Source organism: Magnolia sinica, chromosome 18 (genome assembly GCF_029962835.1).
Source record: "Magnolia sinica isolate HGM2019 chromosome 18, MsV1, whole genome shotgun sequence".
Lineage (NCBI taxonomy): Eukaryota > Viridiplantae > Streptophyta > Magnoliopsida > Magnoliales > Magnoliaceae > Magnolia > Magnolia sinica.
This window is the reverse complement of record NC_080590.1, coordinates 57,176,917-57,189,060: the sequence shown is the minus strand read 5'-3', so window position 1 is coordinate 57,189,060 and position 12,144 is coordinate 57,176,917. Positions and strand designations below refer to the sequence as shown.

At 38.8% G+C, this 12,144-nt stretch overlaps 2 protein-coding genes across 2 annotated transcripts in view; one reads left to right on the top strand and one right to left on the bottom strand.

The window, feature by feature from the left end:
* The window catches only part of LOC131232585 (uncharacterized), a 39,219-nt gene that overhangs the window by 25,214 nt on the left and 1,861 nt on the right, over positions 1–12,144 (bottom strand). The window lies entirely within an intron of this gene.
* Positions 7,023–11,129, top strand: LOC131232584 (disease resistance protein RPM1-like). Its single transcript, XM_058228918.1, has 2 exons — positions 7,023–8,768; positions 10,723–11,129. Exons 1-2 carry the CDS (start codon positions 8,058–8,060, stop codon positions 10,747–10,749), a joined length of 738 nt encoding a protein of 245 aa, XP_058084901.1. The 5' UTR covers positions 7,023–8,057; the 3' UTR covers positions 10,750–11,129.

Sequence of the window (12,144 nt, the reverse complement as noted above, 5' to 3'; positions counted from 1 at the left end):
AAAGGAAAACATCAAGAGAGAGACATCAAACATTGATTATTACTATTTTTTTTATTTTTATAGTGCCCACTGTAATGATTATGTGAAATCTAGTCGAACCATTAGATGTAAAATAACATATAAAAAATTTGAAATAGGGTCTAAAGGTTAGCACAATTCAGGATTTAGGTGGACCACACTAAGGGAAATGTTTAGAGGGTGTGCATCACCCTTTGCACAGTTTCTAATTGTGTAGTCCCTGTGAATTACAAATGTGGTTAATATTTTATCCTGATGCCAAAAAACCGAGTCATGTGTATGATGGTCAGAGTGGATTTCAGAAAAACATCCCCTTGCAGCCGACCCCCCTGAGTACGGAAGCTCTATGCGTCTCTGGAGACTATTGGAACGGGGTAAAAATGTATTTTTCCTCTATTTATAAAATAGGAAGTATGATTTAATAAATATAACAATTAAAGGCATTTTATGATAAAATTAATATTTAAAAGGATTTCTCTAATAAAATCTTAGTATATAAATAGCTCTATGCTTCTTTTGGAAATTTATTGAGTCCAAATCTAAAAAGATCTTAAAAACTTATTTATATTTTAATAAGGTAATTCTATTTTTGGGGTTCTTATTGAAACTAAATCTCTTATTTCTATTTTAATATGATTAACAAAACTAAAATCCAAACACCATTTCAACAAGTCACGAATCTCTTCGAATCAAGAATGATTTGGGATGCAAATTACTGTGGTTTGAATTGACTGATAATCTAGATTACACTGGTTAGGATTGCGACTTTGAGCACTCAAATTAATTCTCGGTTGGATCTAGCCTCATCTTTAATTCGATATGTTTGCTAGGATGCAATGTAATAATCACATTGATTGACGAATTCTAACAATTCGATCAACAGCCTAAATTATGAACAGTGAATATCTTGTTTTTTTTTTAGTGAATATAATTTATGACAATTTGGGTCATAAATCTGTTAGGGTCCATCATATATTGATTATATTTCTAAATAATCATATTTGTCAGAAATAATTGTGGGCTTCATGAGATCAATGGCCAGAGGGCTATCAGTTCTAGTGGTACCTATTTAACCAACGATCGAGACTGGGATGAAAGACTTTTAGAAGTTCTTGCACTGGGATGCAAGGAGGGGTTCACCATGATGTTTATGAGAAATGCAACTCATTCATCCATTTTTCAGCTCATTTTAAGACATTCAACCAAATTGGGGAGGATACAAAACTCAAGTGGCCCATTCGAGATGAAACAGTGGGGACAATAATATTTACTATTGAAACTTCCTAGGTTCCACCTTGATGTTCATATGCCATCTAAACCATTTTATGGTGATTTTCACTTTTATGAAGTGAAAACACCAACAACTTAGATTGATACAAAACTTTTGTGGTCATATAAATGTTTCAATGGTGGTCATTAAATTTGTTGAGGGGACCACATAAGCACTTAGAGATGAATCAAGCAGAGTAATCCAATCACACAATCCAAGCATAATCACAAGGACTCCAAATTTTAACGTGGAAAAACCCTTTCGAGAAAAGCTACGGAACAAAGCAACAAATCACACCATGAAAGAAGAAATTACAAGAGATAGAGATTACCCGATTCAAACAAGCCTTGAGTCTCCCTTACAAGCCCCTTCAAACCTTAGGACGAATTTGAAAGCTCTAAGATACTCCCTAGTATCAATTACACTCATATTTATAACCTCTAGGAGAATCACAAATGGAATAAAAAAGAAATCCGTAAGAAATTTGGCAAAAATCCCATAATTTCACAATTCTGCGTATTTCCTGCACAACAAATTGGTGGCACCTTCAATGAGACTTCGATGGCATCGACTAAATCGTTGATGGCATCAAACACACTTCGATGCCATCGAACTAATACCAAAATGTTACAATGACTAAACATGAATATTCTGAATTTTACCAATGGCATCGACTAGTCCTTTGATAGCATCGAGTAGCCTTCGATGATATCGAACAGAGCACCCAAAGTGTCCACCAACTAAATCGATATATTTCAGATTTTTCTGATGGAATCGAGCCAACTTCGATGGCATCAAACCTGTTATCGAGACACTATTGAATTACAGATTTAAGACATCAATCAATAATCTCCACCATGTCTTCAATTACCTTTCTTCATAGCTCCTTTTTCTCCATTTATAATCATGCCTTTCATCATAATACTAACATCGCTTCTCGTGCATCCTCCATCTTTCTTTATGCCCTCGCTAAGCTAGAGAAGTTGCACAGAACTTAATCTTCTCTATGGGAACCACATAAGTAAGCATGTCCGCCGGATTCACGCTTATGTGAATCTTCTCCAGAGTTACATCTCATTCCTCAAGCACCTGTTGGATAAAATGGTGACGAACATCAATGTGTTTAGTACGTGAGTGATAAATATAAATTTTGGCCAAATTGATTGCGCTTTCGTTGTTATAATTAATCGGCATGACCTCCTGCTAAAGATCTAACTAATTTATCATTCCCTTCAACCAAACACCTTCTTTAAAAGCCTTTGTCACTGTCATATACTCAGCTTCGGTTGTGGAAAGAGCCACCACGAACTGAAGCTTTGACATCTAACTAATCACTCCACCCATTAGCATAAATGAGTAAATTGAAGTCGACTTTCTCGAATCCACACTACTTACGTAATCCGAATCCACATATCCAACTAACTTGGCTCATGTTTTCTCAAAAGATAAAACATAGTCGTGCGTACTTCAAATGTATCAAAGTAGTCATTTCACCACTTCCTAGTGTTGCTTTCCAGGGTTAGACATATATCTGCAAACAGCACCAACTGCCTATGAAATATCTGGTCTTACACAGACCATGACATACATCAAATTCCAACTGCATTTGAATAGGGCACATGAGACATACCCTGCTTTTTTCATCTGGTTTATGACATTGTTCTGAAAAAAGCTTAAAGTGAGCGGCGTGAGGAACGCTAACCGGCTTTACTCTATCCATCCCATATTTCACCAATACTTTCTCAAGGTAATCCTTCTAAGATAACTAAAGCATGCTCCTCTTCATGTCTCTATGTATACTAATACCAGGGAACTTTCTTGCAGCCCTCAGATCTTTAATCTCAAATGTCTTTGATAACTAAGTCTTCAGTATATTGATTTCCAACATGTTATGACTGACGATTAACATATCATCAACATACAATACCAGAATGAGAAATTTTTTATCACTCAGTATCTTATAATAAACACAATGATCATATTCACTCCTAGTGAACTCCTGACTTAACATGGAAGAATCAAACTTTTTATACCACTGCCTAGGCAACTATTTCAGGCCGTATAATGACCTCTTTAACTTGCAAACCTTGTTCTATACCCATTTTATTTCGAAGCATTCTGATTATTTCATGTAAATATGCTCTTACTATTCCCCATGCAAGAATGCAGTCTTCACATCCATTTGCCCCATCTAGAGATCGTATTGGGCAACCAATGCCAACATAAATCTGATAGATACTTACTTCACAATCGGCGTGAATATCTTAGTGAAGTCGACACCTTCCCTTTGTCCGTAACCCTATACTACCAACCTTGCCTTGTACTTATCACGTTTCTTCTTAAAGATCCACTTGCACCCAATTTATTTTCGACTGACGGAAAGCTCCACTAGCTCCCATGTCTCATTTTTATACAATAAGTCGTTCTCATTGTCCTTTGTCGCTTTCTATTTTTCTACATCAGTCCCATCAAGAGCATCTTGAAGAGTAAAAGGATCATCCTCATCTGTAATAAGGGTGTATGGGATATTAGAGTCATTCTTATATCTCACCGGTAACCTGCGATCCCAAAGCGGATTCATTCTCACAGGTGGCTACTACACCTGCTTCGGTACCTTTTTCTGCGTATCTATTTTAGTCTGAGTGTCACATGTGTCAACCTGAACATCCACAACTAAGCTTTTTTATTCCTCTTGCTCTTCCAGTTCATTCTTCTGGAATAAGTACCCTTTGTCGAATTTGATGTCACCACTAATGATGATTTTTCATGTGACCTGGTCATACAACCTATACCTTTTCACACCACCATATCCAACAAAGATATACTTTTTGACTCTTTGGTATACCTTATCTTTCTCAACTGATGGTACATGAGAGTAAGCTTGACAACCAAACACACGCAATCCCTAATAGTCTACCTTCTGACCACTTTATACATCCTCTGGAATCTTACAATCAATGACTGTAGAATAAGACTGATTCACTAAGTAATAAGCCATATTAACGGCTTTACCCATAACTCATTACCCAACCTAGCATTGCTAATCATGCATCGAGCCCTCTATATGAGAGTCTGATTCATCCGCTTAGCTACACAGTTATACTCCGGTGTGTAACGCACTGTGTTGTACCTTACGATCCCTTAATCCTTACTATATTGATTGAATTCACCAGAAGTAAAATTTCCACCGTTGTTTATCTTTAGAACTTTTACCTTTTGCCTTGTCTGCTTTTCCATCATGGCCTTCAATTGTTTGAAATTAGTGAAACCCTCGAATTTATTTTTCATGAAATAAAGCCAAACTTTCCTGGAATGGTCATCAATAAACGTGATGAATCATGATGACTCTCCAGCAGAAACCACAGGTGATGACCCCCATACATCAGAATGCACATAATCAAGAACACCATTACATACATGTTTTCGAGATTTAAAAGATAACTTTAAATGTTTTCCATATATACAATACTTACATATACTTAAATAAAAAAAAACTTTAAAAGATAGAATTAAACAACGATCAGAAGGTACTTTCATACCCCTCTCGCTCATGTAGCCCAAATGTGCATGCCACATATGTGCTGACATGGAATCCAAGCACATGTGGAGCCTTCATGATAATAAGTGCCCCTTTGAAACTTTAAGGACACCATCGAAATTGGTGAATTTATACCCAACCACATCGAGTGCTCCCAGAGATAGCAAGCTCTTTCTCATGTCAGGAATGTACCTCCCTTCTGTCAAGGTACGCTCCATGCCATCAAACATCTTGATGCACACTAATCCAACACCCACCACATCTTAAGCTGAAAGCGCATGTTTTCTTACGAAATGGACAGACACGACTAACTTTGTGGGTCGATTCACATCGGATGACCTATTTCAGTAAAGATTAATAGGTTGTACACCCCGTAATGATACCCGGACCAAAAGTTATGGTCAATTTACGGTTCACCTTCTTTTGGTCCAACTATGCTAGGAATGTATCTGTGCCATGTCCTACATCAAATACACGGTTATTCCCAATCTGTCAAAGATTAGTAAGGACAATAAATAATAGGTAAGGAAAAAAAAAATAACCAAAAGCCCTAAGCAATGCCTCCAATTCAAAAGGCCTAAATCAAATGCACCCAGTCGAAAGGATCCATATAAAAAATCCCAAACAAATTCATAAATTGAAGCCCCCAAATCAAATCTCCAAATTACAACCTATTTCGTAAACTCTCAAATCAAATACCCAAATTAGAAGCACCAATGAAAATACTCAAATCAAAGCTCAAAATAAAAAAGAAAATCAAGATATCTCAATCACAAACTTTGAAGCAAAAGCGTCAAATAAAAAATCAAAAATCTAAACCCTTATACATTATAAATGTATCTCAACGTGCAAAGAAACATTACAATCGAGTCGTCCATTTGGTTAATACCCACAAAATATCTTCGTAGGCATCCTCGATGGCCCACCATATCAACTGTTCTATAACTAATGAAAAATCTAGGAGACACTAAGAATGGGATTGATCGATAATTAGTGATTGTTTTTCAATTCCCTCTTTTAAATGCTCCTAGAAGCATATTGGTCATTTACCAAAACTTTTTTCACTTTTTCATGTATTCACAATTACTGCTTTTTAGACATTAAAATTGAGGAAAGTGCAAATTTCATGTGGTGCCCACTGTGACAAATGCGTCTTATCCATGCTGTCCACTCATTCTGAGGGCTGATCTTAGGGCATAAATCCCAAATTAAGGTAGATCCAAACTCAAGAGGAGCACGCCACGTGAAATATTAATTAGTTGAATGCCTACCGTTAAAATCCTTTTACAACCACAATTTCCTATTACGTGAGCCACTTGAGCTTCGGATCTTACCTATTTTTGGGCTCATGCCCTAAAATGGTCCAGTAAAATGGATGGACGGCATGGATATGGCACAGGCATCACAGTTGAGCCTACGAGATTAAGTCCACCCTTTGCAAATGGCTTTCCAAGGAGGAAATATCCATTTATTCTTAACAGAGATAGAGCTAATGATTAGCATTTACGTGTATTTACGCGGGGGTGTCATTGGGCCGGCCGGAAACGGATTGCGTGGTGTGCCACACACGGACCCTTGTGGTGTGTTGATGTCACCAGGTTCTATGGGCCCCACCATGATGTATGTACTATGTCAACACCGTTCATCCATTTTGCAAGATCATTTTGGGATGTGAGCCCAAAAATGAAGGAGATCTGACCACACCACAAAAAGCAATAGAGACTGATTCCCACAGTTGAAACCTTCATAGGCCCCACTATGATGTTTATTTGCCATGCAACCTGTTCATGAAGCCACTCAAACCTAGATGAAGGGAAAAACACAAACATCAAATTGATCTAATACTTCTGTGACCCTCGGGAGGTTTTCAATAGTAATCACTCAATCCCCCTGCATTCCATGGTGTGGTGCACTTGAGCATTCGATGGTGTGGTGCACTTGAACTTTAGATCAGGCTCATTTTTGGGTTCAACCTCTAAAATGCATTCCACTAGGGATCGATACCAAGACCTCAAGTGTTCAAACGAGGTATCTCACTCGGTCTACCAGTTGAGGTAAATTTGGACAAGAATACTTTTTAGATTTTGTAGTGGATACGGCTCCATCTTTTAAACCTTTTCTGTGTAAAATTTACAAAAAATAAAAATAAAAATAAACAGAAGAAAGTAAAGTAAAGAAAAACCGAAACAATACTGTGAAGTATTTTTATATCTATCATTACCAAAGCATTATTTGGATTGATAACGTCTGTTTTTGTATCTACCGTTACCAAAGCAATATTTCAATTGATGACGTCTGTTTTTGTCTCGTGTTAAGGAAGCAATGGCGGAGAGTGTTGCTGGATTCTTGTTTGAAAAGCTAAGTGCCCTTCTGACTCAAGAAGTATCCCTACTAAGGGGAGTACGGACTGAAGTTGAAGAAATCAAGCTCGAACTTGAAAACATGCGAGCCTTCTAAAGGGATGCTGATACAAGATAGGATAGCAATGAAGGATTGAGAACCTGGGTGGGGCAAGTAAGAGATGCTACATATGAAGTGGAGGACATCATTGATGAGTTCGTGTCTCGCATGGACAGGCCACAACGTGGTGGATTCAGGGGTTTTCTCCTTAATACCATCACTCTCCTTAAGAATATTTGCTACAGGCACCGTTTTGCCACTCAACTGCAAGGTCTGAAGAGAAATATTGCAGCCATTTCAATGAGAAAAGATCAATATAATCTTATTAATACAGAAGATGGATCGAGCTCACAGAATGCCAATGAAAGATAGAAACATCATGGAGAAACTGCTCTTTATGAAGACGATGATGAAATTGTAGGGCTCAAAGAAAGAATAGATCAAATAGTTGTATGGTTGACAGAGGAAGAACCAAGGCGTACTGTTATTTCTGTGGTGGGGATGGGTGGTCTGGGTAAGACCACTCTTGTGGCGAAAGCTTACAAGCATCAAATGGTAAAGAAGCATTTCGAATGCTGTGTTTGGGTTTCTGTCTCACAGTCTTACAATGTGGAAGGACTTCTAAAAAGTGTGATAACTGATCTGTTCAAGACAAACGAACTTGAGATTCCGAGCAATGTGGGCAGCATGAATCGCTTACAACTAGTGGAGATGGTGCGTAATTATTTGGACACAAAGACATACCTTGTGGTCTTAGACGACGTATAGAATGTAGATGCATGGACAGATCTTAATATTGCCTTTCCACGAAATAAATGTGGAAGTAGGATAATGCTTAGTACTCGAATTGAGAATGTTGCCTCTGCATTAGGTGATGGAAGCCGTCTATTTCCACTTGAGCGTCTTCAAGAGAAAGAGGCTTGGGAACTCTTCAGTAAGAAGGCGTTTTGGAAGGAACCCCGTCCTCCCGAGTTGCAGAAATTGGCACGAAAAATTGTAGAAAAGTGTGGAGGCTTGCCACTCGCAATTGTTTCTTTGGGCAGCCTCTTGTCATTGAAAGACAAGGCAGCATTGGAGTGGAATCGAGTCTACAGAAACCTGAGCTGGCAGTTGACAAATGATCAAATGCTTGAAAGAGTAAAGCACATCTTGTTGCTTAGCTTCTATGATCTACCCTACCGCCTTAAGCACTGTTTCCTCTATTGTTGCATGTTTCCAGAGGATTACCTAATTCACCGCAAGCAGCTGATTAGGTTGTGGGTGGCTGAGGGTTTTGTGGAGGAGACAGGTAAACTTACCATGGAGGAGGCGGCAGAAGACTACCTGAAGGAACTCATGCATCGTAACATGCTTCAGGTTGTTAAGACGAACGAGTTTGGAAGGGTGAAAACTTGTCGAATGCATGATATTGTACGTGAAATGGCCTTATCCTTATCAGATGAAGAGAAGTTCTGCATGATATATGATGAGAAGCAAGGCAAGAAGGCAAAGTCCGCCGCATGTCAATCTACAGTAGTGGAGAAATTATTCAATCTACTGCAGGTATGGTACATCTTCGTTCTCTCATGGTGTTTGGTGGAAGCATGTCTTTTTCATCTTCTTTAAATACGATGGCATCAAGATTTAGGTTGTTGAGGGTCCTAAATCTAGAAGGAGTTCCTGTCGAAAGCATACCAGATGAAGTGACTAACATGTTCAATTTACGGTATCTAAACTTAAGGAAAACTAAAGTTAGGGAGCTTCCCGATTTTTTATGGAAGCTACAGAACCTTCAAACGCTGGACGTCAGGAATACGGAGCTAGAGAGGCTACCTAGTGGGATTGTGAAGCTACGTAAACTACGACATCTGTTTATTTATCGAATTACTGACAAGTTCTATGATGATTTCGATTACTTAAGTAGCATCCAAGTTCCTACAAGAATATGTAATTTAACTAGTTTACAGACTCTACGTGTTATCGAAGACCAAGAAGGGGAGATTGTTAGAAAAGTTGGGAACGTAACCCAACTGAGAAGTCTTAGCATTTATAAGGTCAGAGAAATCGATGGAGCTGAGTTGTGCAATTCAATCGGAAAGATGAAACACCTTCTGAAGTTGAGTGTGACTGCAAGTGCAGATGAAGAAACACTTCAATTGGAAGCACTCTCTCCTAACCCTCCACCGCTTCTTCAGAAGCTTTACCTGAACGGGCTTTTGGAGAAGGTGCCTCGATGGCTTAGCTCCCTTGTGAACCTCACCCACTTGGGTTTAAATTGGTCAAAGCTGAGAGAAGAAGATCCGCTTTCATCACTCCAAGCATTGCCCACTTATGAAGGGCAGCAGTTGTGTTTCCGCGATGGATGGTTTACAAAGCTAAGTATACTTTCTTTACGGGATATCAAACACTTAAATCGGATAATAATAAGAAAGGGAGCATTGGCAAGCATCCAAGAGCTAGTTCTGATCAACTGTGGAGAGTTGAAGACTCTTCGAGAAGGGATTGAATACCTCACCGGACTCCAAGAGCTAGCCTTATTGGAGATGCCAACGGAATTGATAGATAGGTTGAAACTAAAAGATGGAAGCGAAGAGGACCGTAGAAAGGTGGGGCACATCCCCATCATCCTGCGTGTACAACGTACTGAAGCGGAGGGATTGGTCATGGAGGCACTCAACTAGTTATCCATCCTTCATTCGTTGATGAGGTAAGTCTAGCCGTACAAAGTATCCTTTTTTCGATAAATGTGTAAATTTGTGAATTTATTTCTTAAATGTACTGTGTCATGAGTAACTCGGTGGGCTAAGCGTACAGAGTAAACTCCGAGGGATCCATTGTGATTTATTAATTTTATCCACTCCGTCCAGCCATTTTAACAGATAATTATAATGCTTGACACCAAAAATTAAATATATCCAAATCTCAAGTGATCTACACCACAGGAAATATTATGAATTGAAAGTCTACCCTTGGGCCACATAAGTTTCAGATGAAACTGATATTTGTGTTTTCCCTTCATCCATGTATGTGTGATCTTATGAACAGGTTGGATGACAAATAAACATCACTGTGGGCCTTTGTAAGGTTTTAACGGTGTTAATCATTATTAATTACACCTGAGCTTTGGATATGCTTTAATTTTGGGCTCAACGCCCTATAATTATCTGAAAAACGAATGGACGGTGTGGATGAAGTACATACATACACGGTGGCCCAGCATATAAGGTGGCCAGGCTAGGGTTGCACTTGGCTCTTACACTCGTGAACCAGGCCCAGACACGCTTGGGCGTGGAAGTGCACAGAAGCAATTACATACCATACAGGAAACGTACAAACTGTGCATTATGTGCTCTCACCATCTGGATGGACGGGCCAAAAATCAAAGGTGGATGTGTAGGTTCTCATATAAATCCGCTAGTGCATCTGTCATGTATCAATTATGGATCTATTGTTATATTTGTTATGGATCTATCGTTGAATCTGCTAAAAATCTATTATTTATGTGTTCATGCTATAGATCTATTGCAGTGTGTCTCTAGTTTGAGTTTTGAGGAGATTAGCAAAGGTGTTGAACATGTGAAAAGAGTAAAATGCGTGACCAAATGTCATAATCTTCATCAAGGATGTAGAGCTGAAGGGCGTGTAGTGACCTCACCAAGAATGTGGAGCTAAAGGGTAGCCTTTGTCTTGGGGGAGAGGCTTCGGAGGTTATTAATGTCTACTGGGTATATTTTTAGCATGGAATTTCTTGGACAAAAGTCTGTTTCTATGAAAGGTGTGTTTGTCTATACATAAACGTAGCTGGAAATGGGTTTTATATATGATTATGGGCTTTGCTTAATATGGTTGTTATTTGGGTATGGCTATGGATATTGCAAAACATGGGTTTTTTTTATCAGCATGGTTGAAAAGTTGACTTTAGACATGTACTATGCTGCATGTGTATTTGGACATGGTTGCTTTTACATTATATGTGGTTTTCCTTTTCACACATATTTAGTGTATGGATTATATGTGAAAATTGCTTTGGGATGAGAAGCAGTGTTTGTGTTTATGGGTATGTTACATGTGTTTCTTTCTATGTCAATAGTTATGCTATTGGTACGCGAATTTAAATTTTCATGGTGGAAAGAAAATACTAACAGCATTTTAGGGACATTGGCTAGGTGATATACATGTCCTAAGTGGAATGCAATATATTGTCTGTCAAGGAGATTGCTGAAATGTTTGGCTTTCAACATCTTTCCCTAAGCAGTTTCACCTTCATGGCCAAAGCTAGCCCACATGTTTGAACACACGACAAGTACTTAATACACGTTCAGTCCATTGATGAGCAACTACAGCATTGTGCCAAACACTTTTTCTCTTGCGCAATCGCAATTTGGGTCCAGTCTCCTCAAATAGTAACCTGACTGGACATCTGCCAGCTTGTTGCCGGGGTTCAAGACTCCAAGGCCTTTCCACAAACATGAGTTCCACGCCTGAAAGGCAACCTTCCCACGCTGCTATCTCTGTGTTGTCTTGGGCTGTGGCCTGACCCTCTCCGTTGCGTCTATCATCTGCTTTTGGAGAAAATGCCACTGGTGTCATAAGTCCCATTACAGCCTCCCCAGAGACGAAATACTTCCCTGCTGAGCCATGCGATCCTTCCATGCATTGCGCCTGGTGGACACTCTTATCTGGCCTTACCACAAGTATATGTTGCACTCAATGTCAGCTGCTCCTACCTACTCTTATTCAATCTCACGGACACAGTTTTTCGAGATGGTGTATCTACAAATATTTAATGGATTTATAAAATGGCCCAAAAACATCAAGGTTCCAAATTCAATAAACAAATTCCAATTTTCAACAAACAAATTCCCATTAGCCAAAGGCACTTATATTTCGTAGGATGATTTCCTATTTACAATCTGAGTGGCTTAATTTGAGCTGATAT